Source organism: Cavia porcellus, unplaced genomic scaffold (assembly GCF_034190915.1).
Source record: "Cavia porcellus strain 051 isolate PalLab524CR breed Dunkin Hartley unplaced genomic scaffold, mCavPor4.1 scaffold_12, whole genome shotgun sequence".
In the NCBI taxonomy this organism is placed as follows: domain Eukaryota; kingdom Metazoa; phylum Chordata; class Mammalia; order Rodentia; family Caviidae; genus Cavia; species Cavia porcellus.
The window spans coordinates 43643711-43666687 of record NW_026947495.1 but is presented as its reverse complement, the minus strand read 5'-3'; the positions used below and the strand labels follow the sequence as shown (position 1 = coordinate 43666687).

The 22977-nt window shown below is 30.8% G+C and overlaps 1 protein-coding gene across 5 annotated transcripts in view; it reads right to left on the bottom strand.

The window, feature by feature from the left end:
- Positions 1–22977, bottom strand: part of Galnt13 (polypeptide N-acetylgalactosaminyltransferase 13) — a 464434-nt gene that overhangs the window by 165538 nt on the left and 275919 nt on the right. For all 5 annotated transcript variants that reach the window (XM_063259105.1, XM_063259107.1, XM_063259108.1 and 2 more), the window contains exons 4-7: positions 17131–17297; positions 16527–16734; positions 13868–14038; positions 3714–3831 (exon numbers count right to left, since the gene is read on the bottom strand). In XM_063259105.1, the coding sequence (XP_063115175.1) occupies positions 3714–3831; positions 13868–14038; positions 16527–16734; positions 17131–17297 (664 nt within the window). The remainder of the gene's footprint in view (positions 1–3713; positions 3832–13867; positions 14039–16526; positions 16735–17130; positions 17298–22977) is intronic.

Sequence of the window (22977 nt, the reverse complement as noted above, 5' to 3'; positions counted from 1 at the left end):
GTGTGCTTTGATTAACCATGTTTAAGGCCAAATTATTAAAAACATAGATATTGATACTCAGGAATGTTTTGATGTGTGCAAAGTTGCCCAATAACCACTACAAGAGATTCCACTTATGGCACATTACAGATTTCCGTCAGAATACTTAGCACATTTATCATTTCAATCAATATTTCCCAGAAACATATTATGAAATACTGTATCTTCTCTGTTCACCTTAAAGCTTTAGAGACACTATTTTTACCAAACTTACTCAGAGAGTAAGTGCCATACCTGGAACCTAAGCCCGGGCTGATTGCCAGTCCATACTTGTAATAGTTAGTCTTCCCTTCATTCCTTGAGGTGGGTTTCCTGAGAATCCCTTTTACTTAAATGAACTCAGATGATTCAAAGTGGCAGTTTAACTTTATGTAAACGTAGAAGATATGTTTTAATCTGCTCCATGTATTATTAGTTATGAAATACAAAGAATTTCAGGGGCAATGAATGAGCGATGGATTCAGTGACGCTTGGGTTGACAACAGATTGTTACTATAGTAACTCATAATTTACTTAGTTTATTTTATCAACAATTATTTTACATGAGTATTGATTTCTCAGATATTCTATGTAAAATTTCCACTGCTACACATCTTTCCACATATACCACTTCATATTTCTTTTCCCTTTATTTTTCTCTTAGCACATCAGTAATATATTAACATATTTTAATACTCTTGTATATTATCCTGCTCCTTTATTAAAAAATGTTTCATGACATAGTGTTTAATCCTTTTTGTCCATTAGCATTTCTGCAACATTTATTGAGCTGAAGAATATTTACATATGAAGTAACATTTATGTTTAGACAGTTTTATTAGGGTTTATGCTATTTCAGTGACTCCTGTGAAATAGGGAGGGATATCTAAAACTAAGTTTTCCGAAGCATTAGGTTCTATCTAAATATATTTTCATTGTTACTTGATGTATATTATCTCTTTTTAGAAGCTACAACCATCTCAGAAATGTAGAGGAAGGTTCCATTTTAATGTTAGCTTCTCCCTTTCTCTTCAAGACACTAGTGACTCTTCAACTAAGAAAGGTGAACCTTGATAAGGAAGTAGTAACATAGTGGTTAAAAGCAGCACGTCTGATTTTAGAATTCTGGGCTCAATGCTCAGGCATTCCATTCACTAATTATTATAAATATTATAACTCACTGTTGTAATATGCCAAGGATTTCATTCTGAGATTTCAAGGTGTTCAATCCTTTGTCACAAAAACGAAATCCCTTAAGACAGACAGAAGTTTTTCTTTTTTTTTTTTAAATCTATAGCTTTGCTTTCTAATTTTCTAATGTCTTTAAGTACCTACTCTTCCCTAATTATCAAAGATAAAATGATAATGTCATAAATAAAGCTTTACAAAGTATTCATTTGGTCTTGCTTGAATTTCCTTAAGGCCAGCCAAAATGCCTGTGTTTGACAAGCTTCGCCTGTGTCCATCCTTTTCATTTACATTGTACCCACAAAGAGCACCACCATAAAACCATGATGACTTTATTATCATCACAAAGATATTTTCTCAGTTGCAGTTAAGTAATTTTCTTACACTCACATGACAGAGACAAAAGAAACTCATACCAACTTGGTAAAGTTCAACACGTTCTTGTCAATAGCATATGTGTTTATTTTAAAACGTGCTTAACCCTTTGTAGCTCAGTACCTAAAATGCTGAAATCCGTCCTGCATGCTTGTCCCTTATCTACCATGAAATTACTGACCTAGACTTCAATAACTCAAACTTTCTGAATATAAGTATGCACCATATTTTTTTATTTCAGTAATTTATGAAGTTATTGTAAAGGGAAATGAGGTCTCGAACATTTTCTTATGTATGGCTTATTACTTATTAAAATATACAAATTAAGTAATTATGTTTTAATGTACTTGAAAAATAGTCATTCATGTATTTTATTTTTCAGTTAGCACAAACACCAATTCATAATAAAAACTGCCATTTTTAAGAGATCACTTCTTTGTTTCTTCTCCTTCCTTGATATCTCCATGACATACCATAGTCTAAATCTTTCTTTTTCATAAATTTATACCTCTATTACACTTCTTGATCAGTGAGCCCCTTCTAACTTATCAGATTAATTCATTAAATTATTTTATAAATGTTTTCAGTCAGTTACAAGAATATCCTTTTAACCTGAAAGTTATATGATAAAAATAATTACCGGCTATTGGCAAAGCAGAAGTTTAACAGAAAGAAGTAAAGAAAATTTTAGGAAAGTAAAAGAAAAAGTCAATAGAATAATAGACAATGGTGTTGCTAGGTTGATTTTGTTTTTCAATTGTATGCCCAGATAATTCCACCAAAATTTTGGATGATGAATGAATAATCAATCTCATTATAGTGTCTATGGGTAAAATTGAAATTTAAACATTTTTATATACTGATTTATTTATTATTTCTTCTTCTCTTTTTTCATATTCTTATATTTCTTCCACTTTGAAAACTTCACCAAGTAAGATATTTGAGTCCCCAAATTCCCTAAAAGGTTCTGCAAAGATATAAGATGGGCCTGGTGACAAGAAAATAATTCTCTGTGTGTGTGTGTGTGTGTGTGTGTGTGTGTGTGTTTTAAGGCTATATCAGACTATAAATATGTAAGCAAATGTGGAAATAATAAAATTCTATTAAAATTCCACTAACAATTTTCTTAAACACCTAAGTATAAGAAACGTCTATAGTGCTTGTAATATGCTTCATTTTACACAAGATCCACTAAATCCTGCATTAAAAATTGATATATTCTCAAATTTCAACAATTTTACACATTCTATGTATTTATATTAACAAACTTTGTTGTAAGTGAAGATGCAACAAGATATAATTCTTTAACTTCATTAATATAAAGTCTAATAATTTAATTACATAATTAATTTGAGCAAAATAATGGATTGTTTCAAGTATTTCACATTTAAACTCTAGGATATTACAAATGATATTTATCTAATTCATTTAAAATATAATTGTATATTTGATCTGAAGAAAAAAACTACACAAATTCTTTTCTATTTCATAGCACAAAGGAAATTGCTTGGCTATATTTTAAATTTTTGAATGTAGCAAAATACTAAAGCACTCCAATTTCTAATACCATAGTTACATATTCTATTTTCATTTACTTGGAAAGACATTTACAAAGGCATTTACATTACCTACACTCATTCATCAAACAATAATATCTATAGTTGTGAAAAGTTTTGCTACTTGCAGAATCATCCAGAAATTTATGTCATATGTTATTCTTACAACTATTTGAGAATAAATTCAAGCAGAACTTGTAATTCACATCACATAATTAATTCTAAGTTTCAATTCAAAAACATTAGGTAATTTTATAGGAAAATATTTCATTAATAAGTAAAATCATTATTTAAACAACTGAAAACTTGTGTATTTTTACTATGAATAAAAAACTTGAAAACTTTAAAATATAAAATGTTACATGCTACCAGTAGTGAATTATAATTTACTGTTTATCATCAAATATTGCATGCAATAAGACTCTTACAAAGCTTTCAACTAAGCATTAAAATGACCAAACTGATCAGTAAATTGCATCACTTAGCAAAAAATAATTTGACAGTAAATTACTGGGTCTGCTCTGTGCATCTACAGCATACTATGTTCAGAATTGAAAATAAATAAAATTCAGTTACCCTAAAAGACATTTCAAGATTCTCTCCACCCCAGATATCCATTCCTGCATCGTAAGTTCCTATCTCTTCAAAGTAGTTTCTGTCAATAGAAAATAGGCCACCAGCCATAGTAGGGGTCCTAGTTGAAAAACAAAAACAAAAACAAAAACAAAAAAGAATATCTTTTGAAAACAATGTGGAGCTTAATGAAACTGTATCAATAATGTGACATTTTAAATCTAAAAAAATAATACTCAAAAAGTTTTAATAAGAAACCCAAAGCCAAAGTGTAAGATGTTTTAAAATGTAAAAGTTCACTTTCACATTTCTTCAAAACTCAATTCATATTAGTCTATGTTTTGCTTAGAGAAAAGCAACAGACATAATGGCCATTTAAGACAGGGAATTCTATATGTATTCTGAAAGTTTAGTGAAAAGAGGTTACTGTCTCTTGTACTGTCTTTGATCAGATATACTGGTTAAAAAACTAGCACTTGTCTTTGATCACATAAGTACAAATCATTTTAATGCAAAGTGTAGGAAAGTCATCAGTTGCCTTATCTATGAGAAGATCCATAGATTATTTAAATACTAAAGGGATTGTATGGCATAAAATTTTTACAGAAAAAAATATAATGATATTTATACAGATACATTTAAACAGAAAAGCTTTACATTGTGTTGCTTATTTTTCTGTTAATCTAATGAAAAGTGCAGGATTAATCAACTGACTCTATCATTAAACACCCATTCCAGACGGCACTGACAAGTTTAGAACCATCAGCATGGCTTCTAAATTTTTTCCTAGGAATAAAAGCCTTTTTGGGTCTTATGTTTGAGATTTCCTTATAGGACTCAAGAATTAAGAGCGTAAGTTTTTTAAAAAGTCAATTCACACAAAATCATCAGTTAAAAGCAATATTTTATGTATAACCTAGAGAAGTCTTTATATGCAATGTGAAACAAATATTAAAAAAGAAAATTCTAGTTGTCCACAAATAGAATCAAGCTGGCAACGATGATTTTTTTGCATGTTAATTGTAATATAATGATTTGAAACATTTGTAAACTTTTTACCATTTGATATATCAAAAAAAAAGTATCTTCATATTTGGTTACTACCTCCCACAGATTCAGATTTAATTGACATGTAATGGAGAATGACTGGTATTGCATAGAGTCCTGAGGTGATTCTAATACATCACCAAAAAAGAGAAACGTTGATCTAGTAGCTCAGATTTGAAATAGTAATTTGAGTAATCTGTGAGATTGTTAAAAAACAAATATTTCACTTTTCTAGAAATTATATCATCCTTTACCAAAGGTTATTTTCATGCCTTCCAATAAATGAACAGTTCATTGAAAAAAGCACAATGTAATATCATACTTGGACATCAAACGTATTATGAAATTCTCTACTTCTCTTAGTGCTCTCACTGTTTTATACTCAGGTAATTAACGGTCCATCAGTTGGAGTAGAGGAGCCTTGCTAAACCTCAGAGTTGTTGTAGTACTTATAGGCTCGCTGGGTTCCTCTCATGAACAATATTATTGACCTTCTGAGGTATAATGAGAAACACTAACAAAGCTAAACAGATGGTAATTGTGGAGTAGTCATGACCTCACCTGATTAAGGTTTTAGAACTCTACAGCGATAATAATACAAAGTATTACAGGGCTGGAGAGTCTATTTAATAAAATTATGAACAAAAATTGCTGCCATTATCCCATCATAATGCAACCAAATGCTTAATAGTGTTAAGTGATGCATTTTAATGATCAGTTCAGAGAGCATATCTACATATATGCCTACTGAAAAAGTACTAACACATTTTAATTTAAATACATGCAATATATTTCATATTAAGGTTGGTAATTCCTATAAATATTGTCTGAGAAAATAGTAAAAAATTACATTTAGCAATATGAATACTAAAATGACTTTCATTTATATGAAAAGTAATTTAAAAAAACTAAAGAAAATTTCCTCAAAAAATTCTGTATTTTCTGAAGACCGAGGCTTTTCAAAAGAATTTTTTTCTGCAAGCCCATTAGCCCTCTACCATAGCCTAAAGACCATGCTTCATAATATTTAATGCCTATATGGTCAATGTTATGGAAAATATATTGTATCCCTTATGAACTAATTACATGTCTCTGTGCATCTTAAATACTCAGAGTGTCTAAAAAAACAGGAAATTTTGATTATAATTGAATAATCTGAGGTCATTTGTTTTTCAGGGTTGTGTTTATGTGGTATCAGGGTCATCAATCAATTCAATTTTGAAAAATAGGCTATAATCATAACATTGACTATTAACACTTCCTACTCCATAGGAAGTAGGTGAAGAAAAATGGAATTAATAAAGTAAAACATTGAGCTTAGTGTTCAGCACATAATAAGCCATTAATGATGTTAGGCAATTTATCTTTGTTGCGGTTTTGACATTATTATTCAAGCTAAAGCCTTGGGGTTCTTAATCTTGGATCCCCATATGCATATCATCATTTTGGATCTCAAAATGTTTCAAAGCTACTTCATATCATACTAGTCAAATGTGCTTCTCTGAGTACAGCTTCCCAGTCTTTAATCCCTCCCATTGCTATCAAAAGTCATTTATCATCCTCCATTGGTGGTTATGGTTCCTTAGTTGATTAATATTCTCATTTTAATAACCCTTCCGGATTTTTTTTCTTCCTTCTTCCTGTCCCTTCTCCAAGGATCTGTTATGTCAGTGGAAAACTAGTGTAGCGCCTTTGCTTTGTCTGATCCAGTTTTCTTTCTGTAATTCTACACTTCTACGTGCCTGGATTAACTTCATCAACTTCTGCTACTAAGACCCAGATACTCTCTAGCAAAGTAATATGGTAAAGCCAATTGAATATACTGTGATGCATATTATTCATTCTCTGCTTAATTCACAAGCTTTTAACCATCCTTGTAACTATGTTTATTGTTAATTTGCTCTACTTTTCAAAGAATAATCTCTCAAAGATTTGGATTCCCTGGGGGGGGGGTCCTCAGGATTCAGGCAATGTGCACAATCCAAAGTCCCTTATGCTCTAGATCAATACATTATGTATCTTTCTCATGTCCTTCCCTTTCCTTTTGTTTCACAGGAAGAATGAACTGCTCCTTTTCTTCTCTGTGGGGTAGCTTCATTCTCCCCATTGTACTCTCAACCAGTTCTCTCCTGGCTACTTTTAGCCACTTACTCATTTACTGCATGTATGTTTTATGCCTTTGATTTCTAGATTGCTGTCTTGAGCTTGCAGATCTGTTCAATTCAGTTCCATTCTAAACAAAAAAAAAAAATCTTCACTCTTATCTTACTACTTATCAAAAGTAGGGGCATATGTTCTTAATTTGTTTCACATTCCTATTTTGAACTCTTTAATTTTATTGCAAGGATACTTTCTATGTTCTTCTGCAACTCCTTTTGACCTTCTAACCAGAAGTTGGGTAATGCTCCTGTGAAATAACTTTTTCCTGAAAGACCCTCTTTGATTCTGAACTCCAGTAACCTATCTTTCACTTTTCCTCTGAAAGCATTTAACACAATTCATCAGCCACTTGCTTGACATCTTTTTCACCTGTAACTCCCATTGCATTACTTTTTTTCCTCAGAGCTTTTTCTTCCACTCATTCAATGACACATTTTGATTCTTATCAATGCCATTTCCTCTTCATTCCCCTTGCAAGATATTAGACCATTAAACGTACTTATTTTTGCATCCACGATATGAGTTCTAAATTATACCTCAATAATAAATTTTGTGGGCATATTTACCTGAGAATTATCTTCTCTTGCCTAAAATGTGCCCTTTCCAGAGACTATTTCTACTGATGTTATTTTATAAGGTCACTGGTAATATGCATTAGCTGTCACCTTCAGAAATCTGACTCTTAATTAGTATTTTCTCAACACTTACCTCTATTTTTTAGGCTTTGCTAATTACTCTCTATTTTTCCTTCAGCATGCACCAGTCGTCTAGTCTGATATTTAGTATACCTAAACAACGCAGTTTCTAGAGTGTTAGTTTTTTAGGTCTGTTTTAATAATATCCCTGAAATATTATAAATTTTAATTAATGAATCATAGGAATGGATATTTTTATTTACACAAAAATGAGGTGAGAAAGGCTAACATATCCATATACTGTTCTATTTTTAAAATCACAAAATACAGTTGCTTCATTTGGTTGAGTATGTAACAGATTTAGAAATCAAAGCGAAACTAAATGTTGTGAATTTCTTTTCTATTTTTCCTGACCTCTTACATTGAGTACAGAAAGCAGAAAAAAAGAGAAAGAAGGCAAAGACACAAAAATTTTCATGAATATCTAATCTTGATTACAATTAATGATTTTTATAATTAAAATTTCAATGTACATTGGAATAGTGCTCACTAGTACAGTCATTTAAATATGTTTCAGTAAGAAAATGCAGCTTTATATAGAGAAGAAATTGTTACTTAAGTATTCATGATGATTTAGACTTTGAGAAAAGAAATTTACTCAGATCCTTAGAGTTTATGAACACAAACAATTTCAGTGTGTTTATTAAATCATAAAACAATATATAAATCTCTGCCTAACATGAGTCAGAGACTTGTTTTGCTTCCTAAAAGTCCATTTATCATAAATTTAGAAATTAAATGATTTATTGTGTGGTTAAAGACTTTTTTTAATGAAGGGTTATTTTTTTTCTCTTTAAATTGTTTTTACAGTTCTCATAATAGGATAAAATCCTACTTTTCAGGGTGATGTGCCTTAGAAGATGCAAGTTTGAATCCTTTCTCATGATTTCAAGTCAACAAACAAACAGCGGGGGCTTGCTGAAATCAAATGCCTTACAATGATTTGGCCAATATGGTGACACGCTGTGATACTAAATGTGATACCAAAAATGACCATGTACATGTAATACTAAATTCACTACTCTGAAAACTTTTATATAATCCCTGTTTTCTTCTCATTTCAACAGACAGCAAAGAAAATCTTGCCAAATGTATCCCAAAAGATCCCAAATCTTGCCAAATTGTATCCCAAAACAAAACAATATAATATTACTACACCATTTTAAAAATCAAATCAAAGATTCTACTTGACATGGAAATATTTTTCACCTCTTAAAATTAACACATGTTAGATTTTAACATGAAGATGAAAAAGTGTTGAGTGTTGAACATTCAAAGCTAAATCCCAAAGCACTTGTTCTCCTCATAACATAAACTTTTCTCTGAAAGTGGTTTTTTAATATTTCTTATTGTATATGTGTATTACAAATTAGCTAATATCTATGTTTGTTTTCTTTAACTCTAAAAGCATATTTTAGTTAGATTATAGAAATAAAAAATAACAAAAATAAGAAATAATTAATTGCTATAAAAAGAAATTGTCAATGCATAAGATTTTACAAAAAAAATGTAAACATTCCTTTATTTTACTTAGTAGAGAAATTATGCTTTGGAGTAAGCATTGATTTTTTTTAAGGAAGCAGAATCTCAACATTCACAAGAGATAAGAATGCTAAAATAAATGTCATATTATGCAAATACATAATTCTCAAGCGATTTTAACACATAAAAAGATAATTTGTAAAAATATATTATAAATTAACTTGAGTTAATTTGGACTACAAAAAATAGGAGGACTGTTACCAAGTAGTAGAGACATTAGTAACCATTAAAATTTTTATTGATTCCCCCCCCCCAAAAAGAGAAAACTTTAATGGCATAGAAAAATTCTAATGATATATCAAAATATAAGCTATGGAAAATATACCTCAAGAGAAATACTCTAGATGAAAACATAACACAATAGTAATATCTTTTTATAATTTTAGCTACTTGTCACATTTATTTTGGAATAATACATGCTCTTTTATCAAGAAAGAAATTAAAGTTCAATTTACTATTTCATAATAGTTTATGAGCTAAATAAGGAAGGAAAAATAATTTTCCATGTTATAGAGTTGGTAGTTCATCAAGTGCAGAATCATGAAATAAAATCTGATTAACAAAAAACAGTTACATTTCTTCTTCTCTGACTTCACACCTGAATGATACCAGAGAGAGTATAATGTGAATATTCTAAGCTTTTCATGATATGTAGGCACACAAATTGCCATCCAAGATGTTTTATATAAGGTTTATTTATTTAATATTCTTTAAAAATCCCTGTTTCTATTTAAGTGAAAAATAAATGTATAAGATCTGACAAATGTGTTTTAGATCTGACAAATGTGTTTTAGATCTGACAAATGTGTTTTGCTTTTCTATTTTTTTTTTTTTTTTTTTTTTTTTTTTTTAGACAAGGCAATTCAGGCTGACCACTTGCTTTGAAATAACTATGTATCCCAGACTGGAAGTAAGGGAATTTTTGCTTCAGCCTTTCAAGTGCTAAAATTATAAGCAAACAAATGTTAATAAGAAGGGACCTAAAAACAGGTAAAACATACCAGAGATATTAGTCAATAATAGTATCTTTGATTCAATATAATTGCAGTGAATGGAAAAAAATTAAAACTTTTTACTTTAGGAATATACTTAACATGTTATTATTATTAAGAATAAAATTACCCATAATAAAAATACGAGTAATACTAAATGTTAAGCAGTTCATGAAGTGAAATGTAAAGACTAAAAATGTCAAAAATTATCAATAGGTTTCTAATTAATAAATCTATTTTAATGAGCAATGAATTAAAGTGGAAATAAATATATGACTATTTATTGAGGATCACTAGCAAGAACCAATTAAGAGGCTAAAGCCATCAATAGCATTTGAGCCAGAAACATGCACCATTGTAGTAGACAGAGTCTACTTCTGCACATTCATTCTCATGTCTATGACCTCTTTTCCTCATGAAACATAACCGATTCTAGTTAAAGTGGAATTTTATAGCAGATTGCTTTATCCACTATGTGCAGAACCTAGTACCTTGTTTATCAAGATGTATGCATGTATAATTGCACATGGAATCACATTAATAATAAAAGTCTAACTATATCATCTTAAATTTTCATTGCACATGTAAAAATTAGTTGATTTGGAGGGGTATAAGCATTATTGCATAATTTTGGTATTATTTGCCTATTTTTAAATACTGTTTATGCTTATACATACAAGGTTAATTTGTTTGATGAAAGTCAAACTTAGCTATGAAGAAGTAGCCTCCAAGTCAAAGACCACAAATTTAAGGCAAAATAAAACAAAGTTAATTATGAAATATCAATTGATTGTAATACATTTATTTCTATCATTTTTGTTTGAAACATAGGTGCCAAGAAATATTTCTTTAGTACAAGAATGAATGCAAATGACAAATAATCACCTACTTCAGACCCAGAGACAAAATTATAGGAATTATAAGGACTTGGGCAAAGCTTTCATATGACTTCTGCACGAGTTTTTCTGTTCAACTATACCTGATGATGCTAATTGAAGATAATTTGACTTTTCAGTAGCTGTAAATCCAGATGTTGAATAAAAAGAGATCTTCTAAAAATGTTGGTAATCTTTGGAGATACAAAATACATACTATCTAGGCCAAATAAAACACATCTGTAGAGCATTTTTTGGACACCATCTCCTTACTATGATCTGAGGGTTATAATTTTGAGTATATGATGCGTTTATGAAAATTATATAATTTGATTACTGATGTGTCAAATGACTGACTAAAGAAAACAGTTTTCAAGGTTAGTATATAATTATTCAGTGTTAACAAATCCCATTTCAAAATAATGAATTTAAAAAGGAAATATCAAAGCTGAGACGTTGACAATAAATGGTAAGTATAACCTTTGTAAGTGGTAGTTTGAATGTAATATAACTGAATTTAGGTCACAAGTTCAAGTTGGTACTCTACATTTGCAGATATATGATTGTCTTTCTAAATTGTGACTATCCAATTATACTGACTACAAAATTCTGTCAAAAGGGACATTTTAATGGAAGCATTTTTCTAAGAAAACTAAAAATTTCAACCTCATTTTAATCATGTTAGGTATGCAAACTTCTGTTAATCAAATGGAAAAAAAGTCTTCAAAACCTAGAATGATTTATCGGTTTTACGAATGTGAAAAAAGATCACATCTTCAAGTAATAGATTAAAAGTACAAGGAAAGTTCACATTACAGCTATGCTGATGAAAATTACCTGCAGGCTGCTGCAACAGAGCCAGTGCATTAATTAACCTTTTGCCATAAAATTTAGAAACTTCAGCAGAGACTGAGGATTCTCATTTTCCTTGTTCCTGCTTCTTCACTGCATTAGAAAATAAACGATGTGCACATACCGAGGTCAATAAATAAAATATTCTGAGGTTTTATTCTTTCTCGTGTTACTTTAATAAAAAAATTTAAATTGTGATAAAATGTAGGAATTGGATGAGTCATCTTTTGTTTCAGTTAAAGATGATTAATAGTTGATTTGTATGTAGATTTTTCTTTGATAAATGAGATAATAAATTTATCAATATTAATTTTGGTTATTTTAGTTACTTTTCAACTCCCTAAGATAATTAAGTTGAATAAAATAAGTCTTTTATTAATGAGTTTTTTAAAAAACTAATCACAGATATACATTCTTATAAACTTCATTTTCAAATGGATTGACACATTGCACATGTTTTAGAGTATCAAACAAGCATTGTGATAGTTTTTACTGGGATTTTGAAGCTTAAATATCAGTAACCCTAACTGACGTCAGGAAGCACAAAAAAGTTCTAATGACAGCATTGTGTTACAGTGTTTCCTCAAGTAGTCAGTGGAAAGTATTAACAGAACTTGGTAAAAGGAAAAATTGTATAATATTTTAAAATGTACTAAATTATTCTTTTAAAATTGACATGTTAATTTACATGTCTTTATGCAATGTTAGAAGCAATATTTCATTGCCTCTGTATGGTAGTGATATCTCAACAGACTTTAATACTTTATTATTCAGTAATAATTAGGGCTATCACATTTCATTGCCTCTGTATGGTAGTGATATCTCCTCAACAGACTTTAATACTTTATTATTCAGTAATAATTAGGGCTGTTTTCCTCTCTAGCTTTTAAATTTATTTTTAATTAATTTATTATTTAAGTAGTTAACAGTGGGCCCATCATATTCTTGTTTAGATAATGGATAACATGTAAATTGTTTCAGAATCTTAAGGTATGTCCTTGTTCAACAGAATTATGATTTACTATATTCATCTTCAAAGAGCTAAACTAGTGAATATGCTCCAAAATATTTTTTAAGGATTCAATTTTTAGTAGCAGGTAAGATGTCTGCAATAATGTACCAAAGAAAGAATATGATGTTTGCAATAATGTACCAAAGAAAGAATTTTATTTTTACAAAATGAGTAATGCTTATCTAGAAAACATGCAGTTTTATATTAAAGGTAAGTACATATTTTATTAATAAATATTTCAAAATAAATAGCTATTTATAATAATTTCAAACAAAACAAAATATTTGTACTAATATATTAAAAATTTTCAAATGGATCTTCCTATTATATCTAAAGGAGGACAGTATTTTTGTTATTTTGTTTTACTTTTTGAAACAGGGTCTTGCTTTGTAGTTCCAACTGACCTCAACTCACCATATATTGTCAAGGCTAGCCTCGAACTTTTTAAGTAATCCTGCTGCCTGAGCCTCCCAAGTTCTGGGATTACAGGCATGTAATGCTACCACCACACTCAGCCAGAGAAACAGTTGCTCATGGCTGATAAAGTTAGACTATTTACCAAAACATTTTTTGTTATTTCCATTTTAAGAACACTTGTACTATAAAGCATATACTTTGGGTTAAGATATATACTTACTAGAAGTACCAAGGCTAGCACATTCTTATCAAGTGGAAAATTCATAATAAACACATATAAATTGGCACCTATTTATATGAATTTATAAAATTCATAATAAAAACAATTTGAATATATAGTATATAAAGCATCAAGAGAAATTAGAGATTTCTATCAATAGTTTTTCCTATGCTGATTTCAACTGAATTTAATACTACTATTTATTATTATATGTATATGTAAATGGTACTACATTATACATACATAATAAGTATGATTTGAAATAATTCAAATGACCAAAATTTATAATATTCCTTTATTATTACAGGAGTGTATACCATTCTTTGAAAGTTACGATCTACATACCTGACAGGTAATGTTCTGTCTCCTTTTCTCCTGTCCATTTCTCTTTGGGGCACAGGATACCAGCGGAAATTCAGTTTCCAGTTAAAACCTCCATAAGTCATATCTGACCCAGCCATATATTCAAAGGTATCATCACTAATTACATCAATGATAGGGCACACAACTGTTTTCCTGTAGAAAAATTAAAACCAGTTTACATATAATTGATCATTTAAATGTAACAATTGATTCTTCAAATTGATTATAGCTGGTATTATAAGTTAATTTCTTTGTTTTAAATATGTCTTTGATTTTATTTCACCACTTTTTATATGAAATTATTTCATTTGACTATATCTTACGTACATTCTCCTTATTCTAACATGTGAAATCTAATCAAATATTTTAATTGACCTTCAAGCTGATTTCCAAATGCATTCTGAGTACTAACTCAGTAGTATGAGAATAGCCTATTTTTCATAAAACCTCCACCCACAGCATGATTAGTAGAGCTGCTTCGAGATTATACATCATTTTAGCTACAACTCACTGAAAAGCAATAACATGCACAGAGGGGAGAAGAGAAGATAGAAAATTAGATCTGATAGTTTGCATTTCAAATAGGGTAGGTTAGTTTAAAGGAGAGTTCTAAGAATATTCTCATGGGGAAAAAAACTCCTAGTAGAATAAAAAACAGGACTAATTAAAACCATAACCCATCAGTATGATAAATGTGTTCTGTGAAAGATAATAAACTCATGACAATTTCTGAATGAACTTTGTAGAATAAAGAATTTATAGTTGCCATAATCCAGATGCTATTGTAAGAAAGGGTAAGACAATCAACTTAAGATTCTGATTTTTCTATGCTTTTTCATAAAGTAAGAAACATTCAAAGCTTAATGTTCTTGATCGTAGCTCTTTAATGTGAGAAAATTTCACTTGGGAATATCATCTTTTAATCCATGGAGTGCCTTCTCTAATTTCCCTTATTCCCAGCTTACATGTTTTCTATGGGACCATCCTGCTATCTCCATAAGTAAATGTTCAAATCTATCCAAGATTGCATTGAGTGTAGCTAATTATGAAGAATTAGAGTTTGTTTTTCACATATAGCAGGGGGCAAATATAATAATAGGCTTCCAAATTCTACATGTACATTTGGAAAGAAGAGTTGACCACTGTTTCTTTTTAAACACTAATGTCATCTCACATTAAACACATTTGGTCAAAGCCTGAGCTTCTCCAAAATCAATAGAATTCATCGAGACATCTTGGTGACTCTAGACCTAATAAAATTTTTTTTCTTTCATTAGATTTAATAATTTCACTTATGGAATAAAAAAGATCTTATAATCATGGACAGAATTTATTATCTCTTTAGAATAATGCTCAAATTTATCATCAAGACAAAGGATGAAGTTTATTACATAGAAATATAACACATGCACATATAGAATAAATAATAAATTTCCATATTCATGACCACAATAAAACTTTACATTAAAAACTAAGTTGAATGTGAAACATACATTTCAAAAAGCAGCACAATGCACAGAAAGTTGCCAGAAAATGCGTTTAAGATGTTCTGTTTATTTTATTTTGCCAGTCTTATCTCCCTGTGAGTACTGCACAATATACAAAATGCTATCAGCTGTGTACCACCTTCAGTTGAAGAAAAGACTCCCAGTGCCTTCTTGAACTGCTGTGGTTCACTGTGCTGACCAGGCTCCATCCACCTTCCCAGCAAGTACTAACTCCTGCCAAAGTCGCTCAGACTAAGCAGCCCCTGTCTTGAGTATCTAGTCTACACAGACTCATTTACTGAACATGCAAGCAAAGTGTTATGTAATGCTTTGCTGCCACAGTGGACAACATTCAGTTTATCTTCATTAAAGTGTTTAGAAATTCTACTCATTTATTCCCAATGTTTATGAATGTTTGCAAAAATACTTTTGCATCGTTGCATCACCACTGGACAGAAAGAATTACATTTCTGTACCAGGGTTCTTTATTTCTACAGAGTGTTACTCAACTTTTCAAAGTTCATAATTTGTATGTAGAGAGTAGAAATATTGCTTAAATAATTAAACTTACAGCTGTGCTCTTTGTTTGCTTGTTTTTCTAATCATGATTTCATTTCAGTGGGGAGAATGTGTGTGCGTGTTTATTTTTAAGATTCTTGAGTTTAATTTGAACTATAACACCATTGAGGTAATAAACAGAACACTGGTGAGTGAGTAGGTAGAAATGGATTATCTAGCACTTTCAGGAACTGGGTCAAGGTTTTAAATTTTTTTTCTCCCTATTGTTAGGTACAGATAAAATTATCTGCATTACTTACCTCAAAGTAGAATTGTGAGGACCCAAAATTGCTTTGGAAATTTGTGTGTAAAACATATTGTACTATTTCTCACTGGATTGCTTTCCTCTACCTAGAAGCCAACATGCAACACACTTATATTGTTTGGATTATTTAACTATTTCTTAAAAAAAAAAAAAAAAAACAACTCATGTTTAACCCAAAGAAGCCAATCCTTCGTATACTCAAACTGCTTTTTAAAAAGACATACGAAATGAATATTCTGAAAATAGCGGCTTGGAAGAGAAATAGTGTTAGGTAGAATTGCCTTTACAGGTTTAGTTGTAACCCACGCAGACGTAACACATGAACTTGTACCTGTCTTCCTTTATTCTTGCCAGCAAGGGCTCCAGCCATCCTAACGTGCACTCACAGTGTGCATCCAGGAAAGTTATCACCTGCCCCTTTGAAGCAGCTGCTCCTCGAAGACGGGCACGTATCAGCCCCGAGCGCTCTTCCATCCTGATAATTTTGACTGGGACTTCTAAATTCTTCACGTAATTCTCTAAAGTCAACTTGAGAAAATCTGTAACATGCAATAAAAATTTCAAAACTGTTTTAAGACAAAGAAGTTACTTCCATGGTGGAAATTCAACACAGAAATGGTGGCCAACTCATAACATGACTTTTGCGTTAAGATAAAGTTATATCAGTTATATCAGTTAATTCGGGTCTTATATCCAGCCATGTAACTTCTTCTTGAATTGGGAATAAAGAAAATATTTTGGGTGATAGCTTAGGGTAGTTAAAGTAAATATGAAGAAAAGTGGAAGACTTAGTTAATTGTTCTTGTAGTTAACATTAATAAGGCATAGTGATAAAAATTGGGTAGATGATTGAGAGCCAAACACAAATCACTGTACCTATTGTTTAACTGTTATAAAGCTTTCTAATTAAAAAATGCAACTAACACATTTTATACCTCTTTCACTGGCATCATCTACCAAGATGACCTCAGAGAGTAAGTAGTGTGGGGAGCGATTTATAACACTATAAACAGTTCTAAGAAGAGTGCTCCATGCTTCATTGTGAAACACAATGACTACACTTGTGTTTGGAAGTTCATCAGGGTAGACTTTTGTCTTGCATCTGGAAAAGAGAAAAGAAGAAAGATATTAACTAATTTATTTTTCATCCTATTCATTAAAAGAAGAAATATCCATAATACAAATTCAGTCTTGAAAAAATACTGAAGAAATGTTTTATCTAAAATCATTTTCTTTCTTATAAATGCTATGAGTAATCACTTGGCCTTTTGAAAATTAAATATGCATAATTACTAATATTTTATTTTAACTCCTACAGGGAACAAAGCAGCATGATTTCTACAAATCTAAGAAAGCTAAATGACATCCTGAGACTGTCAATAAAAACTAGGTATAACAGGAACAGATGAGCTCATTCATTGGATGTAATTTTATTCTTTGTTTTGAAAAAACAATTATTACATAACTAAAAAGTCCTAACCACAGAGAGGCATTTGAGTCTACACTGTTCTGAAAATTAAAAACAGATTTTTTATTGCAAAATCTTGTTATGTATGATTTCCATTCTACTTAAATAGTATAAGCCATATTGTGTTCAAAAAAGGGTTTAAGAGTCATTGTCCCATCTTAAAATTTCCTGATTTTCTGAATACCGGCAAAGGAAATGGACTTTCCTCAGGATTGAGACTGAGATTTGGTAATTTTAAAAAGGTCTCAGGAGATTAGGAGCCTCTCATCTCAAAAGCCCACGAATTAATAAGAAAATAGATCTGTCATTCCACTTAAGATTTTGCCGTACAAAAAAACTTTCAGCTTTACTTACAAATCCAAACTAGTCCAGATTTCACATTTTGAGCATACAATTCAAAAATGTATGTTTGGGTAAATGGTATGTTCAGTGCTCTAGGTGGTTCTCCAGATTTAACATGCAGCTGGCTGTTTCCCCTGTCAACCTGTCAACATTCCTACAGTTCTGTCATGCATTTTTAAATCATTATGATTATAAAAAAAGTCAAAGAGTTTCTGGAGCAGTAATAGAAGTTTATTCTTGAGGTTGTTCTTAATGTAAAATATTTTAAAAATAAAATAATTGCACACAATTAAATGCACCAGATGCCCCCTGACATTTATGATAATGTGCTAATACATACACAATGGAACTTTGTTAAAGGTAGTTCCTTATGAATGAGTAGAAAGAAAATCAAAACAATGTGAAATGTGAAAACACATAAACCAAACTGATTGTGTACCTGTTAAGATATTAATCATCTTTAAAACAGCCTAAAATGTAACATGAAATCTTCATTATTACAGGCAGATAATAATGTACATATTCCTATCTATAACTTTGTTCAGCATATAGTTATTTGAAAACAATTAAAAAAGCCTTCAAAATACAAGCTTAATTCACATACAAAAAGATGAAAATGTACTGGAGTGAGAAAAGCAGTTAGAATCGTAGCTATCTATTCTAGTGGTGGTGGTAAAATTCAAATACTTCCTTTGAACTTCATTATCTTTTCACTAGAATCTCTAGGTAGGTCATCACTGGTGGAACTGAAATAACGATATTAGTAAATGTGCAGTGTTTTCTTCTCTACTATTTTATATATTCCTCCACCCTCCTTACTCGTTAAATATCTCAGCACTTACATCATGCAAGCACAAAACATGTATGATAACGATAATCACTATCATCAATAAAGAAGTCATTTGGAAAATAGGATGAAGGCTATCTCACATTAAAGAACCACTGTATTAGTCCATGATTTTCTCACTTGGACTTATTTGGAAAAAGTAATTTCTTTTTAATAATAATTTTGTATTTGATATACTAGATGCCAATAAAGAAAATAAGAATGATATAAATTTATGGAAATTATTTAAAATGCTAAACTGAGAGCACGTATTTGGGTCCTGCTTCTTAAACCACTTTTCTCAAGCTTTACTTTTGTGGTTACAATATTCTTACACCACTGGTAACTTTATATTCATTATGTGTCAATGCTATAATGAACTAATTTACCATTGATGCAGCTATTATGTTTGCTTAGAGCAAATTTCCACTGTCATTTTTTTAATGTAGCATAAAAGTAAAATTGGCTAATATGTTTATTAATTCATTTTCTTACATAAATAGTCATGCATCAAGGGAAATGTAATTTCATTTATACTGAATGAATAAGTTCTAGTGATCTAATGTAGAGCATAGTTATTATAATTAATATTGTACCACACATTTGAATTGTACTAAAATAATTTAAGTCATCTAACCCCACACACAAAAAATAATGTTATGAAATGGATATTCATTTAGCTTGATTTTGATAATCATTCCATAATGTTTATGCACATCAAATGTAAAGTTTTATACCTTAAATATATACAAGTTTTGTCAAATATAAATTGAAGTTGAAAACTGTCAGTAAACCAAAAAGAGAAAAGAAAATTATCAGTAGAGAAATGTGAAGTACTGATAATTTAAATAACTTTTAAATTGTACAAATTAAATATTTTCATGGCAGTTTACCTAGTTATCTCAAAACCGTAGATATGTATGAACATTCATGATTTTCATATTTATGATTTTGTGACATATTCAACTGATATATTTTTTATATTTCATCAAATCACTGGTTTATATTTAGTAAGATATACTATGATTTTATGTACTATAGACAAATAAGCTAAAGCATTTTTTTTTTTGTCCTGAGGATCAAACCATGACCTTGTGCTTACCAGGCATGTGCTGTGCTATGAGCTAAATCCAAGTCCTAAAGCAAAATATACTTATCACTAGAATATTTTCATTACTTAGAGTTTATAGAAAAAATTTAAAACTATTTGGACATAAACTCTATGAATATTACCATGCTCAATTTATGGCTAAGTACCATCAAATTCCTCATAAATGAAAATTTCTTTCACCTGTTCTATGAGGCTTCCTGCAGTTTCAAATTGTATTTTTTAATAGAATTACCAAACATTTAGCTCATATTTCAGTATTAAAACGATTGGATTTGTCAGTACCTTGCTTTGTACTGTGAATTTTTTCTTTGTGTATGTGTGTGTGTGTTTTATTTGTTTGTTTGTTTGTTTTTCGTGGTGCTAAAGATTGTACCCAGGGCCCCATGCATGCTAGGCAAGTGCTCTGCCACAAATGATACCTTCACAACTAAAGTTATTTATATAAATTTTATACAAATTGTGTTTAAAACTTTATCATATAAATACATTATGTAGAGATCTTGCTAAAAACTAGGTTTTGATTCCATAAATGCAGGATAAATGTATGTTCATGTATCATAAATGTTTGTCCATGATTTAAATAATAAAAAGCTCTATATATTTACTCAGCTAATGATTATCCCTGTGTTGGTTACTTTTCTCGTTGCTGATACAAAATACCAGACACTCAGAGTTAAAGGGCAAAACTTTTATTTAATTAACAGTTTGCAGATATTTCAGTCTACTATCAACTGGCTCCAAAACTGAGTGGAATGACAGACAAGTATTGTAGAGGCGAAATACTTCATGGTTGGCAGAAGATAGTAAACCAACCAAGGGACAATCACAGCTCCTCCTATTCTTTATATCTTATCCAGGCCAATTCAGGATAGACAGCACTCACATCCTTAATCCTAGTGCCCTTGCGCTTAGCATTGCACCAAGAATCAATCCCAGCATCACATATTATAGATCAGTCACCTTTGAAAAAGCCTCATCTCTGATTCCATGAGACTTTGAGAGGGAATCTAGACATGAGCCATAACATTCTGCTCTCTGGTCCACAAAGACGCATGTACATCACTTCATGAAAAAGGCATTTGTCCATCTTTTAAGATGTGCCAAAATCCAAGCATTGGATTTTAGCATTGCTGAAAAGTCCAAGTTCAAAGTTCCCCCTAAGATTTAAGGCAAACTCTTATCTGCAAGATTCAACTACAAATGAAAAGGAAATTAAACACTTTTAATATTCAATGGCAAAAAATAGACAACACCTTCCAAAAGGTATAAATAGGAGGACACAAAGGAATGAGACCAAATAAAATCTAAAATCCAGCAGGGCAAACATTAAGTCCTGTAGTTCCATGTGTAGAATTCCATACACTCAAGTTGTGAACTCCAATGGCCTTACATGGCTCTACCTCTATAGCATTTGTGGTAGTAGCAGTTCCCACGGCTTCTCTATTAGGACCACCTTGCTTCCTCCCTGTAGCCTTCCTCACATGACCCATGTCCTTGGATTTTCCACACTTTTGGTGTGGCCATTGCACCTTTGGCTTGACCCTCACAGCTTCACACATTGCACTCTCAAGGGCACACGGCCTGGTCTTCCAGGTCTTCTGAAATCTGTGTGGAAGCCTTCTTAAACCCATAACTCTCGCATTCTGTAGATGCCTATAAACAGCACAATGTGGATGACGCCAAGATCTGCTGCCAGCTGGATGAGTAGTTAGACTTCCCTTGCTCTTACCTGTAGGGATTGAGTGCCTGTGAACAAATACTGAAGAACAACTTACCTAGACTGCTGCCACTTAAGAACACAGTGTTGTGGGTTCTCTTCTTACAACAGATTTGGAGTCACTGATCCCACAAATGATCGCTTTTATAAAAAATCTAACATATTCTTACTTCTTAACTTTATTCTAGACAACTTTTTTTTAAATACTAAATCGCAATGTGATCTTTTTCCTACCTGAGAAAAATCCTTGATCTCTATTGTGTGAGATATTTGCCTTTGTTTATTGGTCTATGAGACTTTGCTTTTGCTTATTTTTTTTTTTTTTTTTGGCTAACACACAAAAATATAAAAAGAAATTATAGATACTAATAGGAACTATGGAAATTTTGATACACGTTACACAGTGTTTAAATCAGGATAAATGTATTTATGGCCACAAATCCTTACCATTTCTTCATGGTGAAAAGTTTCAAAATCATTACCACTAGGATTTAAAAGTTATAATGCATAACTGTTCACTTTATTACCACAGTTATGCCACAATAGTACCCCAGAGCTTCTTGCTATATAATTATAAATTACTACCTATTCATCATACTTCCTTCATCTAGCATCACCACCTCCTTGTTGTAGCCTTTGGTAAACAATATTCTCTACTTATATAAGATCATATTTTTCAGATTACTATTGTATATGAGATCACGCAGTGTGTGTATATGTACATATATCATGCTGTACCTGACTTACCTCACTTTAATATAATGATCTTAAGTTCAAATAATGTTGTACCAAACAACACAACTTCATTATTCCATTGTACAGTCGTATGAGAATTTCTTTACCTATTCATCTGCTGATGAACACATAGGTTTTTTATGTCTATTGGCCATTGTCAATAGTGCTACAATGAAGAGTGAAATACAAATTTATCTTTGAAATATAGGTTTTATTGCCTTTGGTTATATATGCAGCACTGGAGCTATGGGGCAATATTGCACCTATATTTTTTTTTTTAATTTTGGAGAAAGCTCCATACTATTTTCCACTATGGCTGTATTAATTTACATTCCCATAAACAATATGCAAGAGTTCTTTTCACCAATATTCTTGCAAGCACATTTTATCTGTAGTTGTTTATGTGAGCTATTTCTTACTGTAGTGGGGTAATATCTTGTTTTTTGATTTGTATTCCTTTGATGATCAGTGGTGTTTAGCATTTGAATATGTTTGCTGGCCATGTTTATGTCTTTTTTGAGAAATATCTATTTCGATCTATTACTCAATTTGAATTCAGGTTTTTTGTATTTTGGTTATTACG